Source organism: Tinamus guttatus, unplaced genomic scaffold, assembly GCF_059628265.1.
Source record: "Tinamus guttatus ecotype Peru unplaced genomic scaffold, ASM5962826v1 Tinamus_guttatus_pri_ptg000489l, whole genome shotgun sequence".
NCBI lineage: Eukaryota > Metazoa > Chordata > Aves > Tinamiformes > Tinamidae > Tinamus > Tinamus guttatus.
Window position 1 is genome coordinate 4,169,343 of NW_028289023.1, and position 20,531 is coordinate 4,189,873.

General features: G+C 47.4%; 2 protein-coding genes across 3 annotated transcripts in view; one reads left to right on the plus strand and one right to left on the minus strand.

The window, feature by feature from the left end:
* Nucleotides 1–4,604: 4,604 nt before the first annotated feature.
* LOC104568931 (histone H2B 5) lies at nt 4,605–17,412 on the minus strand. The gene is made up of 2 exons (XM_088533265.1): nt 17,302–17,412; nt 4,605–5,042 (listed from the first exon to the last, which is right to left on the minus strand). The coding sequence occupies exon 2, from the start codon at nt 5,013–5,015 to the stop codon at nt 4,635–4,637; it is 381 nt and encodes a 126-aa protein (XP_088389391.1). The 5' UTR covers nt 5,016–5,042; nt 17,302–17,412; the 3' UTR covers nt 4,605–4,634.
* A 2,799-nt stretch (nt 17,413–20,211) lies between these two features.
* The window catches only part of GRAMD4 (GRAM domain containing 4), a 63,817-nt gene continuing 63,497 nt past the window's right edge, over nt 20,212–20,531 (plus strand). The window contains exon 1 of one of the 2 annotated variants that reach the window (XM_088533239.1): nt 20,212–20,283. In XM_088533239.1, coding sequence (XP_088389365.1) covers nt 20,255–20,283 — 29 coding nt within the window. In that variant the 5' untranslated portion in view covers nt 20,212–20,254. The remainder of the gene's footprint in view (nt 20,284–20,531) is intronic. The other variant, XM_088533240.1, reaches the window with a different exon arrangement.

Sequence of the window (20,531 nt, forward strand, 5' to 3'; positions counted from 1 at the left end):
TTTCATCTTGGGGTTTCTGGATGCTATGCCTTATAGACCTATCACAGTCCAAGCAAAGGTGTTTCCAGTGGCAATGACAGCTGAACAGAAATGCTAAATGTTTGTGAAAGGTATTTCCAGCTCACAGTGCATCAGTTTGTGCAGATTACAAGTGTTGGCACTTTGGGATTAAGCAATAGCTGCCAGATGGACTGCACTGCAATTAGGAATTTGGGTAAGGACAAGTTGCCAGCTACACTCGTAATCATGCAGCAGTATGGGCACCCTCCGCACAATCCTCCGTGGTGAGGCGAGGAGAGCCACGTCTAGTCCAACTTCTGTCATGGGCAGAGGTCCCACTGCCTCTTGAGTGCCTGAACATTGACACCAGCAGCTCTTGCATCCACTTTATCCTAACGCTTTGGTTTCTCCCATAGAGCAGGCAGGGCAGATTATGCATGTGCAGAACCGCGTGGGGTATCTCACTTTGGGAGACAAAGCTGCTTCGCTGCCCTCCACCTCCTTCTCCTCCTCCTCCTTCTTCTCCTCCTGCTCGCCCCCAGGAAGCTGAATCAGAAGCTGAGCGCGAGCAGAGGCTCTGGCTCGGGCTCCGCCGTGGGGAAGCTCCGTGGGAGTGCTTGAAAAGGCACCCGCGGCTCTGTGCCGATCCCCGCGGTGATGACGCCCCTCACGGTGACTCACAGCCACGGGCTGAGCCTGTGGGCAGAGCTGGCCCTGCTCCGAGCGCAGGGAGGGGAGGGAAAACAGGAAGGGATGCGGGGATGTGGCGGGCACTGCTGTGCCAGGGCAGCAGCAGGGGGGCACCCAGGGGAAGGAGCCCTCACAGCTCCCTGCCAAGGCTGCTGCGACCCCGAGGACTGGAGGAAGCAACTGGGGGAAAAAGAAATACGGGGCTTGGAGGGCTCGTTGACACCACAGAAACAGCGACATCTGCAGAGTTTGGTACCACCTGACTCTTTGAACAGGCCGCATTTACATTTTATTTATACATTTAACAGAAAACAGGTAATTTAACTGTCAGATATGTCGTAAAACAATGGTAATATAGCATAGATCATACGTTATGTAACACTTATGGTCAGAAAAACTCCATGTACATAAGCCTGCCAAATACCATGCATGGAAAGTAAGTGTGAGACATTGCTCCCCAGCTGCTGGTCCTGGGGAACTCCCAAAATTCTAGCAGCAAGTGATTTTTCTATGGGTTCCTTCACCTTCTTCCCTTCCTGTAAACAACTTGCTCTCAGTGTAAACCCCGAGGACGCGCTATGGTGCTCACAGATGCCCAAGGCTGTGCCAAGTCCATGCCAAGCTCCAGTGCTGCAGTGGGGCTCCTGGGGCTGCCTCTGTGCTGCTGCCTGCAGAGGGGCAGAGGGACATGGGCTACCCCGGGAAGGGCTGTCCTGGCTGCCAGGTGCCGCTTCCTTGGACCACGGTGCTGCCCAGGACAGGCACAATGTGGTACTCGCCATGTACTTGCTGCTACTACTCTTTTTTCCTAGTGCTTGACTACGGATCTCTCCATCCTGATGAGCAAACCTCCACACTGTGCCTGCGCAGCAACCCTCATGGGGTAGAGTAAGGTCTGTACTATTCTTCTGCAGCTTCCCTTGGCCAACTTTCAGTCTGCATTTGTTTTTTTACTGGCGAAGCACAGAACTATCTCAGAGTTGCTTCTGGGATGGCTGTAGGAGTAAGGAAGGGAAGAGAGGGGCTTTGTGTGTTATCTGCATTTTTAAAGTATTTAATCAACCCCAAGAACTGGAAATACACCTTGTAAACAGCAGGTTTTCCAGAAATTCCCATTGCGAGGGACTTTTGCAACATGCCGCAATTCCGTTCGCTAAAGGGGCAATTAATACTTTGATCCTTGAACTTTCAGATCATTTTCTATTATCTCAGCTTTTACGCCTCAGTGCAAAGCCTGTCACTGTCACAATAATTCCAGTTAAAGTGACGTGGCCACAAGCCAGTGCAAGCAGGTAACTGCGGGCGAGGGGAGGCCGTCTCGCCTGCTGACCCGCTGCTGAGCAAACGCCTCTCGTCGCCTCACCTGGAGCAGCAGCCGGGTCCCGCTGCCAATCTGCTCTCCTGCCCTGCTGCAACACTGCACATCCAGCGTGATCCGAAAAGATCAGACGTGTCTGCTCTCCCGTGCCAGGATTGTTACAGAAACTGTTAATGGAACACAGCAAGGCCTGTATCCAGAGCGGCGTATTTAAAAGTAATGTCTTTTCAGGCAATAGAGCTAGTTCAAGACACACACACATATATATCTTTTTCATTTGTCTTTTCACACGAGGGCCATGATTTCACAAGTGCTGTTAACTATCTTCCGGGGCAGTCCTAATTCATGCTGATTAGTGGGACTAGTTTCTGTCACTGATGTCGGCATGATGGTGACCAACCAGATCAAGGACCAGATCTAGCTTAAAATGAAGCTTGCAAGGAGAAAATATGGATGGTCTTAAGGTTCAGTTTAATGGATCAATTCTTCAGTCCTGCTCCCTGTGTTGTCAGGGCAAACCAAAGAATTTGAGAGGGGAGCGAAGAGCAAAATATGCGCCAAACTACAGCCTAAAATATAAAGGGATGGAGATGTTCAGTTGCAGTGACTTTCCTTTAGACGATATAAAAATCCTCCCCCAGGCTTGAAATATTTTTAAGCCCTCCTTAAATTGTCTCTTTTCTTCTCCAGAACAACCCCCCAAGATAGACATGACAACAGTGTCCCAGAGCAGAAAGCAAGCCTGGCGCCCGCAGGGCTGCTGTGTGAGGGGCCAGCGCTCCTCGTGCGCACGCCCGGCCCGGCTGCCCCTGCCGCCGTAGCTGGCAGGAGCCTCGGCAGTGGGAAGGTCTAATTTCATTTTCTGGATGTCTTGCTCAGGCAGTTGCACTGCCCACGGAGGCTGAAGTGGAGCTCGGGGTTGCTGCAAAATGATGAGGATTTTGAAGCAGTAAAGCTGGGGGAGGCCCAGCAGCAGCCTGCCCTGCACACAGATCCTTGAACTTAACAGTCCTGTTTGCCTCTCTATTCCTGTACGACAAGGAAATCCTGATGGGAGGAATTCTGACTCATTGGATAGGAGGAAAAAGTTTCAGTGCTGCCAACCAGCTCCTCGCTTTATATTCATTCCCCTTCTGTGCCATTCATTTTTAATTGAAGGAGAGTCAATGACAGTGGTTTTAGGCCCCTCCAGGTATATTTTCATGTCTGGTTTCTGCCTTTGGCTGTTTGATTGGAAAACAGAAGGAAGCGCTAGGCTGGCACTTCCACAGAGTCATGGCCAAATGGTCCCAGAGATGGACTTGGCCACCAAACACTGACACCAGCACTGGGAACTCAGGCAGAATTCTGCAGTTCCAAATGTAGCAGTAGTTTTTCTAGGGTCCTCATCACTCTCAGAGTGTACAAAAAAAAAGCATTCAGATAAATGTAGAGGAAAGTGAGAGGTGTAGCGCAAGGTTGTTATTTTGGGGTATGAATTTACATTTTCATTAAAAAGCAAATCTGGGAGTTTGGGGTGATGCTGATCTGATGAATTTTCTGGTTTTGCTGCTCTTTCCTTCACAGAATAAACTGCAGCAATGAGTTGCTGTTTTAAAGACATGAACATTTTTGATCCGAGGTACTACAGCCTACCAGAGATTTAGACTTTTTTTCATGTTGGTTGTGCTGTGTTTTGAACAGGAAGCTTTGGCTTCACACCAGTTCTATCCAGGGCCTTAGCATGCTGCCTAGCACCTCTGCCAAGACATACTTTGAATGGAGGGGTTCCTCCACCCATCTCTATGGCTTTTATCAAGACTTTATTATTGCTCACCTTTCTATGAACTTTGAGAAGGCATGGGGAATATCTGAAGTTGTTTAAAATGATGTGAAGAGTCACTGGGAGGCCAGCAAGCACCAGCAGCATCATGGCAGAGGAGTTCTCGGACAGCGCTGGAAACAGCAGCACCTTGCGGAGCACAGCAGGATTCTGAAGCAGGCAAAGCAGCAGCCAGAGAGGGGAAGCCACCCAACATCCCCGCTTCCCTTTCCCAGGTCTCGGCACAGGCACCTCAAACGTCCAGGCTGACCTGGGGCGAGCAGGGACCATGCGCCCCGCACCCCGTGGCCTGCTCGGAGGGACACTAGCACTGAGATGTCCCCTGGTGCTGGCCCACTCGCTGGGCTTCCTCTTTAAAAGAGGCCTCCCGCAGCCTGGGCCAGCACAGGCCTCCTTTGAGTCGCTACGGGTGCGCTGCAGTGGGCACCACTGCGGGCAAAGCGGCTGGGCGAGGGCAATGAGAGGCGCCGGCTCCGGGGACACTTCGGAGCTGCCGTCCCTGCGCTGCCCGTGTGCCCTGGGAGCGCCGGGCACGCGTGTGCTCGGAGGAGAGCGCGGCCTCCTCCGGGTGAGATGGGAAAACAGGGGCCTCCTCTGTGCACTGCGCGATGCACAAAACCTGCAGGTGTCCTGACAGGAAAACAAGCCGATGGCCAGTTCACTGTCCCCTCATTCAAGAGACAGCTCTGAATGTCCATGCCCACCCGCAACCCGTGTCGGTAGTAGCGGCGGTGACGCTCCTCCCTGCAGCAGCTGCCCCCGGTGCCCCCTCCGCCTACGAGTCCCGATGTTGACCAGCGCCAGCTACTTGGAGCTGGTGTACTTGGTGACGGCCTTGGTGCCCTCGGACACGGCGTGCTTGGCCAGCTCGCCGGGCAGCAGCAGCCGCACCGCGGTCTGGATCTCCCGCGAGGTGATGGTGGAGCGCTTGTTGTAGTGCGCCAGGCGCGACGCCTCGCCCGCGATGCGCTCGAAGATGTCGTTCACGAAGGAGTTCATGATGCCCATGGCCTTGGAGGAGATGCCGGTGTCCGGGTGGACCTGCTTCAGCACCTTGTACACGTAGATCGAGTAGCTCTCCTTCCTGCTCTTGTGGCGCTTCTTATCCCCCTTCTTCTGGGTCTTTGTCACCGCTTTCTTGGAGCCCTTCTTGGGGGCAGAGGTGGATTTGGCTGGCTCTGGCATCTTGGAAGCTTTCTCTGGTGCTTAAAGCTGCATGGAAAGAAGAGCAAAAGATCAGATGGCCTTGTAAGTATTGCTGAACCCAAGCCTGCTTAGCATCTACTTGGTAAACATGGGCATGGGATGAGCATGTTTCTGACAATATGACAGGAACTAGTCCTTGACAATTGTTACAATATGGATTAAATCATTTTGGAGTGCTCTGGAGACAGTTATGAAAGATCACTGCAGCCACCCTTATATTAGATTGTCTAAAATTATTTTATAAGTTATTACAAACTCTAATAAACTTTATTTGTTGCATGTGGGCTGAGGTTTATCTTGTGCGTGTTTGCATTTCTGCGGCTATTGTCTTACAACATATGTTATAGCAGAACAGAAAACAAATTAAACTTCAAGCTGGCGAACAGAAGTAATGGAAACTCCCAATACTCCAGTTAGCTAGCAGAAATACCAAAGCGTAGAAAAGCTGAAAGGAGGTGGCAAGAAGCGCCTGGCGCAGAACCAGGAAGACAGACAGGAAGAAAGAAAAAAAAAAAAGGTGCTTTGGGGCTTCAAGTTGATTGAGGGAAACTAGAGGGACTGAAACTGTCTCTGCCATTTGTTTCTTTCTGCTTTCAGGAAAGCAGGTCTCCTTTGGCCAGTTTACATCAAAAATGCCTCAATTTGTCCCTGATTTTTTTCTTCATTAGGCTGTAACTTGCAGAGCCCTGACCTCTCCCTGACTGCTGTAATCCAGAAGAGCAGTATTAAAAGACAATATATAAATGGTCATAAAACGGAATGTCTGCTCTACACTACGGATTTACATGAGCTTTACAACATGGGTCCAAGGCATAACTATGCTGTCACCTGGGCTTTTGATATGAAGGGTTTGGTGTTTTGGAGGACACTTTCAGTGTGCCACGGAAAGGGAAATCTCCAGCCTTTTGCTTGCAATCAGCTTCCAGCCTCCTCTCAGGACATCACCTTTGAAGAAGGCCTATGAATGGCACTCGGTTGGCTACAAGACACAGGAGAAGAAAAGGGCAGCTTGATGGTACATGTGAAAACGGACAGAGTAAACAGGAGAGAGGAATCTGTAACGTAGCATAGGGGCCATACGCACAGACCCCACCGGGCACCTGTCCCAGCCTGCTGTGCCAACTGCTGGCTGCTCAGCTCTGCTCTCTCCTTTGGGGAGGAACAAGATGGTTGTCTTAATTCTGGCCTGGTTTCAATCATTATTGCCCACGCTGGAATCAGTGAGACCAGCAGTATCTGGAAATAAAATGTAATCTCACGCAAACTTAAGTATATAAAAAGGTCCCCTTGCTCCCTGAAGGAGCAGACGTCTTAAAGGCCAAGGCTGGATTTATGTGCTCATGTCTCCATTGACATCAGCCTCCTGGGTCCAAATAGCGTGAGGAGCCTTGCTGGCTACAAATCTTCTGCATGTGAGATGCTGGCCAGGGCAAGCAGCAGGGCACGGAGCAGTGCAACGGCCCTGGGGATCTGGATGGGTGCAACAACCCTGGGGATATGGCAATGGTCTGGAGCCCTTCTGTGTCGTGTGTAAAAACTGCCCTGTCTGCTCTTCGCTCCTGTGAAAATCCTCCAAAATGCCTGCTTGTCTAAAAGCTAAAATGTGGCACTGACCTGCTCAATATTCAGGTTTTGCTCAAGCAAAGCACTTTCTTCCTTACTGTTAATGGTAGCTTTGCCTGTTGAGATATGAGGCATATTTGAGTTTCCTTTGCTTCATCATGCAGAAAATGAGTATTTTGTCAATCTAAAATGGGACATTTTGCACCTAGGCAGAAAAGGACAGGATATAGGAAAACTTCCTGCAACAGGTCACAAGGATACCACAAACTCCTCACTGTATTGGAATGTCAAAATGCTTCTGACAAAACCTGCGATACTAAAACTAGCAAACAAACATTCCAAAGAGGGTAAACACATATAAACCATCCTCAATCCATGGAACATTCACCATCTTAACTTAATGCATGAAGGATGGGAAAGAAAACAGTCTGAAAGCTGTTGTTGCTTTCTTTTAATTGGTTTTTCTTTATGAACTTTATTGCTATTATTTCTAGGAATAATTTTTTCAGGAAGTCTGTATTTTATACAGGTATTGTCTGTATCTGTTTTATCTCTATGTGGTTATGCAAGCTGGTGACCATAAGTGAATACATTTTACTGAGTCTCAAGTTCAAAGCAAAGCAATTTGATAGACAGATAAAGGAGATGGGCACACTGGGAGAGCAGCTTTCCTTCAGGGAGCTCACAATGAGGCAAAGAAACCAGATGGAAAAATATGGACATGCTCAAGTCTCCCACAGTGGATTTTTAGAGGAAAAAATGGATTCTAAAGCTTAAAACAGCAAAGCTTCTTTTGGAAAATAGGAATATAGTAATAAATAATGTTAAAGAAATCACAAAGATGTGCCCAAGGAAGGAGCCTCAGGAGCTCCACAGTCCAGAGGTCCACTCCACTCTGCATTTTTGAGGACATAGACATGCCCTGGTAGACTAATTTCTTCCCTCTTCTTGAAGATCTCCAAAGATATGGTTTTCACAAGCTCCTAAAATCTGGAACTGAACCAAACTATTCCTTCACCTCTGCCACCTCACCTCCTTTCTTATTTATTTTCTGGCACTCTTCACAGTGGAGGGATTTGGCATGTTAAATTCTGAGCTGACCTGAAAGCGCTGAATATACTTTGAAACGCTGCAACCTGCCTACCCAAACAGTTCATTTTCTTCTCTCTGGGAAAACAACGTGGGTAAAAAAGAAATCCCTTACTGGTTTCATTTGCAATCTTGAAAATATCCTTTTCAATGGAAAGGCATTTTTCCAAGACAAGAAATAGCTGTGCATGTCTTTTCCTCTTGAGATAAGATTCTTGACAGAAAAATACTGCAACTGCAAAATGTAAATGACAGTTTCTTAGGCGCTTTAAAATATGCATCAACTGTTAATCCCCATGTACTGTGGCTTTCCAAATGAAAACAGCACATAAGAGGCACCAGAGCGGTTTCATCTGCCTTCAGAAAAGGTTAGAGGACACTTCTGTCCATTCAAGTCGCGAATGCCCTTGGGCAGCACAGTGCGGGCCTCACTCTTTTCCCACCTAAGGCTGCGGTGAGGGAAATGGTAACACTGCAGCCCAAGGGTTGCTACGAAGGCCTGAGTGTCATGGCCTTCCCTCCACCTATTTCTCCAGACCTTTCTGTTTGAAGGGCCTGAGAATGCCTTCCTCGGGAGCAGGCTGTTTTCCTTGCCGCTCGTTTGGGCAGCCCCTGGTACGAAGGGCCCTCGCTGAGGTTGCTACGTGCTAAATAAACCATGTCGGCTGCGGCCTGCAGGGGCTCCACGGCTCCTCCTGCGCCGGGAGGCATCTACAGGCAGGCCCTGCTCTGGTTTAAAAACAAGATGAGCAGGATCATTCCCAAACTGTACATCGGGTGACTTTACTGAAGGAAAACTAGGTTACCTTAAAAATAAAATTTTTGATGAAAACACTCCCTCCCTCCCTTCTTTCCTTCCCCTTCCTTCCTTCCTTCCCCTTCCTTCCTTCTCCTTCCTTTTCCTTCCTTCCTTCCTCTTCCTTCCTTCCTTCTTTCTGCTTCCTTCTTCTTCCTTCTCCTTCCTTCCTCTTCCTTCCTTCCTTTTCCTTCCTTCCTTCCTAAATTAAAACCTTCAAAAGTTTCACATTTTTTTTAACATTTTTTTTTTAACAATTAATTATCAGTTACCAACTTCTATGTTAGAAAGTGTTGCCATGATCACTGACTTTGTTACTGTGAGGGCAGATGAACCCTGGACATGGTTGTCCAGAGAGGTTGTGGATGCTCCATCCTTAGAGGAACTCAAACACACCTGGACACAGCCCTGAGCAACCTGCTGCAGCTGCCCCTGCTTGAGCCTCAGCTCTGCTGATTCTGTGACTCCTGGAAGCTGGAGCAGGGTCACTTACGCCTTGAAATGCTTTATCATAGAATCATAGAATGCTTAGGGTTGGAAGGGACCTCTAGAGATCATCTAGTCCAACCCCCCTGCATACGCAGGGACACCTAAAGCACGTGGCGCAGGACTGCATCCAAGCGGGTTTTGAAGATCTCCAGAGAAGGAGACTCCACAACCTCTCTGGGCAGCCTGTTCCAGTGCTCTGTCACCCTCACTGTTAAGAAATTTTTCCTTAAGTTCCTATGGAATTTTTATGATTTTTCTTTTTATGATTTTTTTTATGATGATTTTTCTCCCAAAGGGACCTTTTCCACGGCATCCTCAGCCAGAGACTCTCCCAAAGATCCTTACTGAGGAGACCGCACTGCACTAGGGAAGATGTGGGTCAGCCAGACATCCAGGTCCCTGGGGAGCAGGGACAGCCCACGCAAGAAGAGGCGGTTTGAAGCATCAAGGTGATATTTGGAAGGCTTCAGGGTTTTGAGGAAAATGTTTGGCCATGATCTGCTTTACAACTACTTTTTATGCTGCGAGTCAATCCAATTATCCATGTTGGCATTTTTTTTCCTCATGAGCATCCTCAGAAAAACCTCAACCAAAGGAACAACAATACTTTTCTTGCCAGCTCTAAGCCCTAACCAGCAGCCTGTCTGCTGCTATCTTCCCATCTAAGAGAGCTAGAGTGAGTGTCAGATATATCTTGCTTGGTGTTGACTCCCTTTTCTTCAGCATCATTAAAAGCAAAATGAACTGAAAACATATTTATAGATACAAATCACTGCAGGCTCTCAGATCTGAAATGGGAGAGCACTCCTGCTGAGAAAGCTCATGTGAGGGCTGCTTCTATCTCTGCTTTCTCTGGGCCTTATATATTGACAGGCAGACAGAGAAGCTTCTTCAGCATTTTTTCCCCATTATTGGCCTTGCTGCTAAGTCTATATGACCAGTGCCAAGTTGGTGGCAATGGTGCGTACAGAGGACAACGGCAGGACTACAATGTGTCCTTTCGGACTGCTTGTCAGGCAGGGATTGGAATGACATTCTTTTTTTTTTCTTTCTTTTTTTTTTTTTTCTATTAAAAGCTGCCCTTGCAGTGCTGAGCTCTGTGGTCGCCCCTCTAGGCCTCATTATTTGTCCTTAAATAAGAATGTCCTATTAGTTCTGTCTGATTACTGTCCCTTTCTTTAATTTTTCTTGCTGTATGAAATAATGAAAAACTGGATTTAATTCTGCATGTCAAGAAAATTAAATTTGCTGCTATTCTTTGTTATACTATTTCTCAAACACAAAGGGCAACAAACGACAGAATGTTTCCATGGAGAAGAAAGGCCTTTCTAATGGGTTCTTTCATCTGCTCAAAATTCAGAGACAGAAGATCTACTAAATACAGTTTACAAATAGCCAGATGCCAGCAAGCGATGCTTGTTGGAAGAGCCTATTTCTGCAAATCCTCTCCTTTATACAATGTGTGGCAACCTACCTTAAAGTTATTAACTGAGAATTCTTTCAGCCAACCCATATCATTAAATAATTCTAACTGAGAACACAAGCAGGTATTTTATGGTTAAGCTGAGCCTACGTAGTAAAACAGCTGAAATGTGATGATTCACAGTGAGACACTGGTGATGCTTCCTCATGTGAAAAACCTGACACTCATATTTTGGGCTGGAAGGAGTTTTTTCCAGGGTTTGTTGTGTAGCATGTGCTGATGAGGTAATATTTGTTTTATTCCGAAGTAACGAGAAGCATCTACTGGACTGAGGTAAACGAACCTGAAACGTCTGCTTTCTTCCAGTGACGGCAGGTACATGGATCAATCTCAGAATTCCAGGTTTCTTTCCAGCTAATCAAACTTTAATAATAACCCTGCCAGCCTCAATCCCATGTATTCTGCTCTTTTTACATGACTGATCTTGTAAAGTTGTCATTTAGTTTGTAACTTTGGATGCATCCATGCAATTCTTATCGTGAAGAGATTTATGACTATGGACTGGACCACAGGAAGGTAGAAATGAAGGTGCCTCCTTTCCTTTAAATAATAAAGAAATGCTACAGCCTTGGTTCCTGCATGTATGTTACATTGCATTTGATGTACAGTTTCAGAAGAGGAGGCAGAGCAGAGCACTGTCACAGACTGGTGTCCTAACTCCCGGACTGCTCCTTAGTATCACTGCTTGAATTAACACATGACCTGGGAGCTCAGCACTTACAGCAATCTCTTCTTTGCTTTTTCTTTTGGGGTATTTGCATTTATGATTTTAGAAACACATTTGTCAAACACCAGCCCCAGCTGCAATTCCTTGCGCTACTTCTGCTAAAGCTGCAAACACTTGTCAGGACTATGGGGCTCTCAATCAGAAATGCTTACACACAAAGCAAGAAGCAGCACTGTAGATCAGTAGCTGTCTGCAGGCAATATACACTGATTTTTTAAAGAAAATAAAATCTTATTCATCACCCAAGCCAAAGCAGCAGAGAGGCACGGTACTGCAAGGAGGAATGATTGCCAGGAGACTAAATACTGCTGTGCCTATTCTGAATAGCCAATGAGGGGGTTTAACCTGGGCCTGTAACCACAATTATGATCTTCAGAGATCAACACCCTTTAAGTTTTTAAGGAGTACATCCAGTACTGTCATCTGCTAAAGTTACACCCCAGTCTGCTTTCCCACAAAGACTGCTAGGCTTTAAGGGAAATGTATATTACCATGACTATACCCTGAAAACCCTCTGTACTAATCAGTCCTATTGCAGGCATTGGAAATGAATTTATATTTATGCGAATACAGATAGGCTAAATGTGTAACTCAGCCTCAACAGCAAACACAACCAGGCTCTTCGTGGGGTTTCACCAGCAAGTCAAACCCTAACACAACACAAACTTCAATGCAAACTTTAGCCTTTCACAGCTATCAGGATTTGCTGCTTCTGCCACAAATTCTTTCCTTAAACAACAGGCTTCTTTCCCGTTACATCCCACTTGGAGCTGTCTGGAGCCCCCAGACAACCTGTCAGCAGTAACTTTCGCTCTCGTCCTTGGAGTAATTCAGTAAAGTTGCCCTAGACACACAGCAAGGTCAGAGCCTACCAGCCACTTAGAGGGGGGTGATCTCAAACGGGGCTAGCGCAGTCCTGCTCGCAGGACGTGGCATCGCACCAACCCGGCTACGTGGCAGCAATTTGTCATTTTCAAAAGTACAGATGACTGGAAACGGGTGCCAGAACAAAAATCAGAGGCGACCACCTTCTGGAATACTAACTACATCGTATGTATTAAAAAGGTGCATTACTTATTTCATGGTACCCAATGCAACTGAAAGAGTGCAGCTTCAAAAGAAAAATGCTCTGTGCCTTGACAAATATGCAAATCGCTTCATCTTCGACCTCATCTTTACAGTTTCTCTGGGATAACAGCAGAGCATATACTCACTGAGTCTGCTATATCTAAACACTCCTTTTTAGAGTGGAGCCATGGTTTCTAAATTAAGAAATAATAAAAAGCTTGAAGAACTGCTATGACATTTAAACGAGTTATTGTTACGAGTTTTAAGGAGAAATGGAGAATTACTCAAATCTTACAGATTATTTTCATTGATGCTGAAAAGAACATCCAATTAAAAAAGTGCTATTTCAGCCGTGGCCAAAAATATGAAGAGCTACAGATCAACACCTGCAGGTCAGAAGGGGAGCATGGGTGTAAGGGAGATGATAGGCCCCAAGAAACGAGATTTGCTTCTGAGTTGAGAAAGGATTTACGTGAGAACCAACACAGATATGAGGCACCTTGTCCTCCTATAGGATGCCATTCCCATGTTTTGATGGGTGTCTGTGACCTTCTAGACTACTACAGACCTGGACAGACTGGACAACTGGGTGGTGAGAAACCTCATGCAATTCAACAAGGCCAAGTGCAAGGTTCTGCACCTGGGGAGGAATAACCCCAGACACCAGTACAGGCTGGGGACCGACCTTGTGGAGAGCAGCTCTGCAGAGAAAGACCTGGCTGTCATGGTGGATGATAAGTTGACCATGAGGCAGCAGTGTGCCCTTGTGGCCAAGAAGGCCAATGGGATCCTGGGGTGCATTAAGAAGAGCGTCTCCAGCAGGTCGAGGGAGGTGATCCTGCCCCTCTACTCAGCCCTGGTGAGGCCGCATCTGGAGTACTGTGTCCAGTTCTGGGCTCCACAGTACAAGAGGGATGTGGAGCTGCTGGAGAGAGTCCAGCGCAGGGCTAGGAGGGTGATCAGGGGCCTGGAACATCTGCCCTATGAGGAGAGGCTGAGGGAGCTGGGCCTGTTCAGCCTGGAGAAGAGAAGGCTGAGAGGGGATCTGATCAGTGTCTAGAAGTACCTCAAGGGAGGGAGTGCAGAGGATGGTGCTGGTCTCTTTTCACTGGTGGCCACTGATAGGACTAGAGGTAATGGCCACAAACTGAAGTACCAAAAGTTCCACATGAACTTAAGGAAAAATTTCTTAACAGTGAGGGTGACAGAGCACTGGAACAGGCTGCCCAGAGAGGTTGTGGAGTCTCCTTCTCTGGAGATCTTCAAAACCCGCTTGGATGCAGTCCTGTGCCATGTGCTCTAGGTGACCCTGCGTGTGCAGGGGGGTTGGACTAGATGACCTCTAGAGGTCCCTTCCAACCCTAAGCATTCTACAATTCTATGATTCTATTCTACACGTCATTTGTGTAGCAAAACGGGGCCTAGATCAATGATCATACCCCAAAACTGGGGGTAGGTCACTGGGGTGGCTGGGTATATCATGTAATGGATGCAAAACATGAAGTTGGGAGTATGCTGCCAGGCTAGACTGAAGATCATACCAAAGTCATTAATCTTTTCAGAGCTGCTGTAATGGGCACATCCCAACACAAGTACTGCCACAGGTTGAAAAGCATGGCTTTCCAACAGCCTTCATGCCATGTGTGCAGGTCTAACACGAGCATCCTCAGCAGGACGAGCAGTGGGTGTCACAAACTCCCCCTCTATGCTCAGGACTAGGGAAGAAGAGCCAAGGAAGGGCGCCACCTGTGCGCTTCTAATCCATCGCAACTGACATCCCCTCGAAACGAGAGTCTCCAAATTTGGATAGAGCCTTCCAGTAGCATTACTCAGGTCTCCTCCCCTCTCAGAAATCACTAAAAATATATATTTTATTCTTTTTGAAAAAAAAAGCTTCGGAAAACATGCAATTAATGAAAAAGTCAGAAGTATCTGAAAGCTGATTTCTCACTGTTGCATGGGTGCTTGGGAATGTAAAATATAGATGCCGGTTTCATGGGTTGATTCCGTAAACCAGACAGGTATATCCAAAAGTATTGCAGGCCATGCCACAAGCTAAAAAGAAGTGAACAGCAGTGTCCAATTTCATTGCCACAGGATACTGAAAATATTAGACCGTGTATATCAATAATAAATTTGGCATATTCGTACCAATTTTACTGTAAGCATCCTGAAGTAATGAAGATGCCTGACTATTATTGCAGTCTGTGTGGAAATAAAGAAGCCCTTTCCCACACATCCACACCATCCGATAACAGAATCAGGAATACAACCCAGGACTACCGACCACTGGATCACGTTACCATAGCGGGAGAGTCACCGGAGCGCCAGAGGTCAGCTCGGAGGCACAGCGATCTGATAGGGAAAGGCAGGGAATATTGTAGGGAAGGAGCTGAGGAAAGCAAAGCTTGCACAGCCAACAGAACAGCTAAAAGGGGAGTTAGCTACTCCCTACAAATAGCTCTGGGGTGAACACTAGGGAGACAAGGGTTGCTTAAGGTAAAAGTAAATGCTGGCACAAGAGCTCACAATAATTTAAAATTGGTAAAATGTTTATGGTAAACTTACGCTAGAACTGAGAAGTAGGAACCTCACTTATGTCCTTCACGCATTGCTGGGAAGGGGGAAGAGGGCAGGAGGGGAAAGATGAAGAAATTCAGATCTTCCATAGCGTAAAGATAACATCTGACAACCTTTTGAAAACATTTCCACTCGTGCAATAGCAAGTAACTGGTCTACATGCACCAGACAATCCCTTTCTGTTGCATTTTGCTATGCTACCAAAGAACCCCTGCCAAAATGCACAGAGGTCCTACACTTTGCATTTCTCTCTTCTTTATTCTTTCTATTGCTGTTGTTCATTCCTCCTTCTTCTCATGCCCAGTGCAAGTGCCAGGAAGTTCTAAGCCCCAGGAGCTTTGCTGCTACTGGGGCTCATTGAACATGTGATACTTGTGCAGAGAGGAATAAATGACTGATTGAACAGCCACAGGGCTGAAAAGCTTGCAGTTCCCACAAACTCTGAAAAAAAACGCCTGGGTTTCAGTCCAGTTTAGCCCATGCCCAAATTCCAAGCCATACAAACTGTTTGTGAACGCTCTTTTAATTTAGCTCTAATTATCATTTGTATTGTGATAGCACAGCAGTTAGTGTCATTATCAAGAGCAGCTAGTGTGCTGGTTGCTATACTGATACGGGCTAAAAATGGCAATCTCCCTTCCAAAGAAATCACAGCGTAATTAGGGATACATCAATATTTACACCAGGCAAGGGTGCAAAGAGCTCTCTGCTGAAGACTTGCTTGCAACCAGTCCTTAAGTGGACAAAGTGATAGCCCAAAGACACTAGTCCTTGCTAGGAAGTAGCAATTAGACAACTAAATATAGGCTCAGATTTTGAAATATGAAAGGGTTTTCAGAGCAGTAGGTTTAAAACATTGGTTGAGTGCCAGATTATTGGTACCACAGTGTTATCTCGACCCTCAGTGGCTCCATCCTCCTACACTCACTTTCCTCTTGAGGCTGCAACATCTTTAGTTTTCGCACTGTTATGGTTCCCCAGACTGTTCCTTCCTCACACGTTTCTCCCCTTTTCCTCTCTGTTAGTGCCTCCGATTCAAGACATCCATTTGCTGGTGGTCTTTACTAGTGACTCCTAACTCTCTCTTCTTTAGATTTCTGCCCCAATTATCAGCCAAGCACAGGGGACAGCAAGTGATCAGAGCTGGACTGAAGATCCACAATGCATGAGAAGAGTGACTATGGGAATAAAACCTGGCATAGGAGAGAAAGAGATGTGACAGGAAGGCAGAGACTGCTGCAGCATCTGCTTCCGCATCTTCAATGCCTTTTAAGGCTTATATACATAAAGAAATAACCAATATTTGGGTGTGCTCAGCTGACTCATTCCAGACTGGGTGCTCCTGTGCTTCCAAAGCCATGGAGCTTGCAGCTGCATGTCTTGATGCTCCATCATTTTTCAAGTCCCTCAGAGAGACGGTGCATCTCTGCCAACACTGTAGCAATTTTCTTTCTCTTCTTCATCCATATTTGTACACTGTTAACTTTAGTTCTTTTGCTTTTCCTCCTTCTTCCCCATTCCTGGAGTCTGACTAACCTTGTAACGGAGAAATAAGGAGACTCTTACTGAACGTATTCGTTGTCTTCACACTACATTAAAGATCCTGCTTTAGGCACAGAATTCCAGAGCGGTCTCAGCTGTTCTTCCCCTCTGCCCTCTCTATGCCTCATTTCAGCAATTTCCTTTGTAAAAATGTCACCCTCTTTGCTTTCCAAGCTTTCTCTCACTTTCTAGGGTAATATGAATCCTCCATTTCGTGTCTCTAAACAATTTGCTGAAGATGCATTTTCAGTTCTTCCTGCTCTTTCTTTCATTGCCTCCTGCAGACTCTATTTATTGTGTTGTCATCTTTGTATTTTGCTCTCACTCCTACCTTCACGGGCTTCTTCCTGCAGGATTTTTTGCTTGATAAATGTCAATCAACTACATAAAGTCTCCTTCCTCGTGAGATCCAGAGTTTACAAACAGAGATTTTATGTGCCTAAAGCTTGTTCATTTTTTTTTCCATTTCCATTTGTTGGCCTAATGTAAGTATTATCTCTCCTGACAAAACTCTTCCCTCCTAAATCCTTGACCATCCTGGCTACAGCCCCTCCTTCCTTTCCCAGTGCACACTTCTTGCACGGATTTCCTTGGGGAAGGTTCAGCTGATTCATCTTTTCTGTCCGAGAGGTAGGTCTCATGTCAGCAATGAGTCCTCTACAAAGAACACTCTCTCTTCCCTGATCCTGGAGTAAGCCAAGGGTAACTGCCATTTTTTAAGCAGAACAAAACCATAAATTTTTAATGCAATGGATCACCTGTGTGTTTTCATTGAATTCAGAAAAACAAAACAAAAACAACAAAAAAACCCCACCTTATTCTACAAGGATTTTAAAGGATGGTTTGAAAGATAAATAATCACCCTGACAATCCATATCTTCAAGAGGGTCTGTGAAATGATATGACAAGAGTGGTGATTAACTCTCACCACAAAGGAAAAAGTTGAGTTGCTGTAGGTGGCCTGTAACCCCCCCACTCTCTTTATGAGTCAGGTAAGAAAGTGGAGGTGGACTCTGTGGGATGGACCTGTTTTCATTCCTTTCACAAGGAAAAAGATGGTTTCATTATTAAAACTATTTTTTTTACATCAGGTCTTACTTAAACAGCAAAATCTAAAATTCGTCTTTGATCCACAAAGATACCCTTTGTAGTTATTCAGTCATGGAGAAACTTTAGTCCATTTCAAGGAGAAATGTTATTAAACAACTCTGTCACCCCCAAGGTTAAAATAGCATTTGGGGGGTAATACCTTATTACCTTAATACATTCTTCTGTCTCCCACCCAATGCATATGATTCTACAGTCACATATCTGTCTCCACAAAAAGGGGCAGCTGACTAGCCAGGATCCCAGTCTTGTCCCACACAGAGCCCTTTTCAGAGCCAGAGCTCGGCTGTCTGGGAAGGAGAAAAGCATTTCTTTCACAACAGCTGCACAAAAGTGGCTTAACAAACATATAAAACAAGACCACTGAGGAAAAGAAAAGCACTTTCTCTGCTCTTTCCTTGGATCAGTCCAGGACACAAAGGACAATTAAAAAGGAAAGAAAAAGGAAAAAAAAAAAAAAAAAAAAAAGGCCGTCTCTTATCTAAAATTATAGACATTCCATTGCCAAAAATAAAAAAAAATAGAAATGTGAAGAAAACACCATTATCTCCACAAATTCATGCATTTAGGGGTTTTGCAATCATTTCCAGGAATGAATTTTCAATGGGAATATAATAACCACTACAGAGTGGTTATCATACTGCAGTGTAGCCTGAACAGGCTGCTTCCTTGAGTCTACTTTTCAATTTAGGGCCGTTTTCCATATAGCAGCTATGTGTGGTGGAGGAAGGGCAGACAGCAGCATATTTTAGGTGCTGAGAAAGATGCAATAGGATCAGACTACCAGCATGAGTCATTTCATTGTTACAGCTAGAGAACAGAAGATCTGGAATAGAAAATATATGTATTTGTATGTGCACAGGCATGTACATGTAAAGGCAGGCCTTTATGTATACATAAAGGTACATATATATATATATATATGTTATATAAGGGTAAGGAGAATATATATATATGTTATATAAGGGTAAGGAGAAAAGATGGATCAGGGCTAAGACCTGGATCAGGACAAAGACCAGAAGAGTAAAGGAACAGTGTGGGAAAAAAAAAGCCAAGAAGGTGAAGTGAGGCAGTGATTGAAAAGAGAATTCAGGAAGAAGCAAGCAAGACAGGATATAAAAGAAAAAGCTGGAAGTGAAAGAAAACAGATGGAAAAAAAATAAAAGAGAGGACATATAAAGAGGACAAATGAGAGAAGAGGCATGAGTAGACAGAAAGTGGCAAGAAGGGGGAAGGTAAAGCAAATGAGCACAATGTTTCACAAGGCAGAAATGCTGAGTTGTAAATAAGACACAGAAGAGAGAGATGTGGAGGGCCATGAGAAGACCCAGTTTGCAGAGCAAGGAAGACAGTGAAAAAAGGTGCTGGCAGAAAAGCCACCTGCCAGAAGAGGACTCTGAGAGTGGCAGGTGAAGGTGCTGCTGCCGCAGGATGGGGAAGCAGGAGGGTCCTGAGGGTGGGAATAAAGGATAAGGCCAAGGAGAAGATAAGGGATTCCACTCTGCTGGCTTCAGAACGTTTCCATGCTGCCTCTTCTTGTCTAAAATAAAAACCAAGGTGCTCATGGAAATCACTTATATATTTGAGACTTTAAGAAACTAATTACTTCCAATATAATTATTCTTCCTCCTCCTTCTTTCCCAATGCTGGATTAAATTAATTACCGCACACTCCACAGCTATTCCCCCCTGTGGGGGAGTAAAACCCCAGACACCATCAAGCAAAGGCAGACCTTGCTCTCTGGCCCTCTGTGCACATAGAGAGAGGTTGTTACAGAAATACGTCAGCAGACGGATCTGGATTCCCTGCAGCTCCCAAATTACCAGGATTGTGTTTGGCATCACTAGTGGGATGAGGACAGACACAGGAAGCAATCAGGGGTGCATGCTTAAGGAAAAGGCGTCTCTTCTGTTTTTATAATTATCAAATCTTACCAGTATGGGAGAGGAAAATGCTGCTGGATAAATAACCTGTCCCTCCTTTGCACACCAAGCAGGGGAACAAAGCGTGTGCGCTCCTACGAGGAGGCTCTTGCCGTGACTAGCATGTGCTCAGCGCAACAAAAAATGATGAGGAAAGGACATGCTGTAACAAAAATAACATGGAGGCTCTAAGGCAAAACCCCAGGAATATCGAACCGGGTCCCAGGGAGGCTCCAGCCTGACGGAGCGTCATTCGCGGGAGCGCAAGGCAGATGCGGGTGGAACGGGCGCGTTTCGGCAAACGCGCCGAGCGGGGGCTCTCGCCCGCCTCTCGCCTCCCCGGCGCGACTCGGCCCCGCACGGCCCCGCTCCCACCTCATTGGGGAACCTCCATCTCACCCCAGGGAGACGCTGCGGCCGGAGGGGAAACGCGGGGCTCCCCGTCACCAGAAGCCGCGGGGCCGCCCGCGCCTCCCGCCCGCTCCCGCGCGCCGCGGGCGGCCTCTTGCCTGGAGGGTCCTGGCCCGGCGCCGGCCACGCCGCAGCCCCGCGCGCGGCGACACCCGCCTCCCCGGCGGCCGCAGCGGCCGCGCCGGGCCCGGGCCCGCCCCCGCCGCTGCGGGCGGCCCCGCGGGGCGGAGCCGGCGGCTGCGCAGGGCGCGGCGCGGCCTGGCGGGGAGGCGGCGGCGGAGGCGGCGCGCGCGGCTCCTGCTGCCGCCCTCGCCGGCAGCCCCGCGCCTCGCTGGGCGCTGAGCGCTGAGCGCAGCGGCGGCGGCTCCGGCTCCCGCTCCCGGCTCGCTGGCGGCAGCAGCGGCGGCGGCAGCAGCGGCGGCAGCAGCAGAAGCAGCGTGGATGAGAGTTTGCTCCGATTTCCGCGCAGGGTGAGTGCGGCCCCCGGGCCGGCGCCCCCCGCTCTTTGTGTGCGCGCGGCCTCGGGCCGCCCGGGCGGGATGCGGGGGCTGCGGGGCGCGCAGGGACCTCGCCGCCTCAGGCCGCGCTCCCCGCCGTGCTGCCGCCTCCCGGGCGCCCTGGAGCCGCTTCCCTCCCTCCTGCCACCCCTGTGCCGCCCCTTCGCGTGCGGCGTCCTGCTCTGCGGCCCGGGGGGAGCCGCGTAGGCGGGGGCTGCCCC

What these genes read in the sequence shown, in the direction of transcription:
- LOC104568931 (XM_088533265.1), bottom strand. Translation starts at nt 5,015, where the DNA reads ATGCCAGAGCCAGCCAAATCCACCTCTGCCCCCAAGAAGGGCTCCAAG.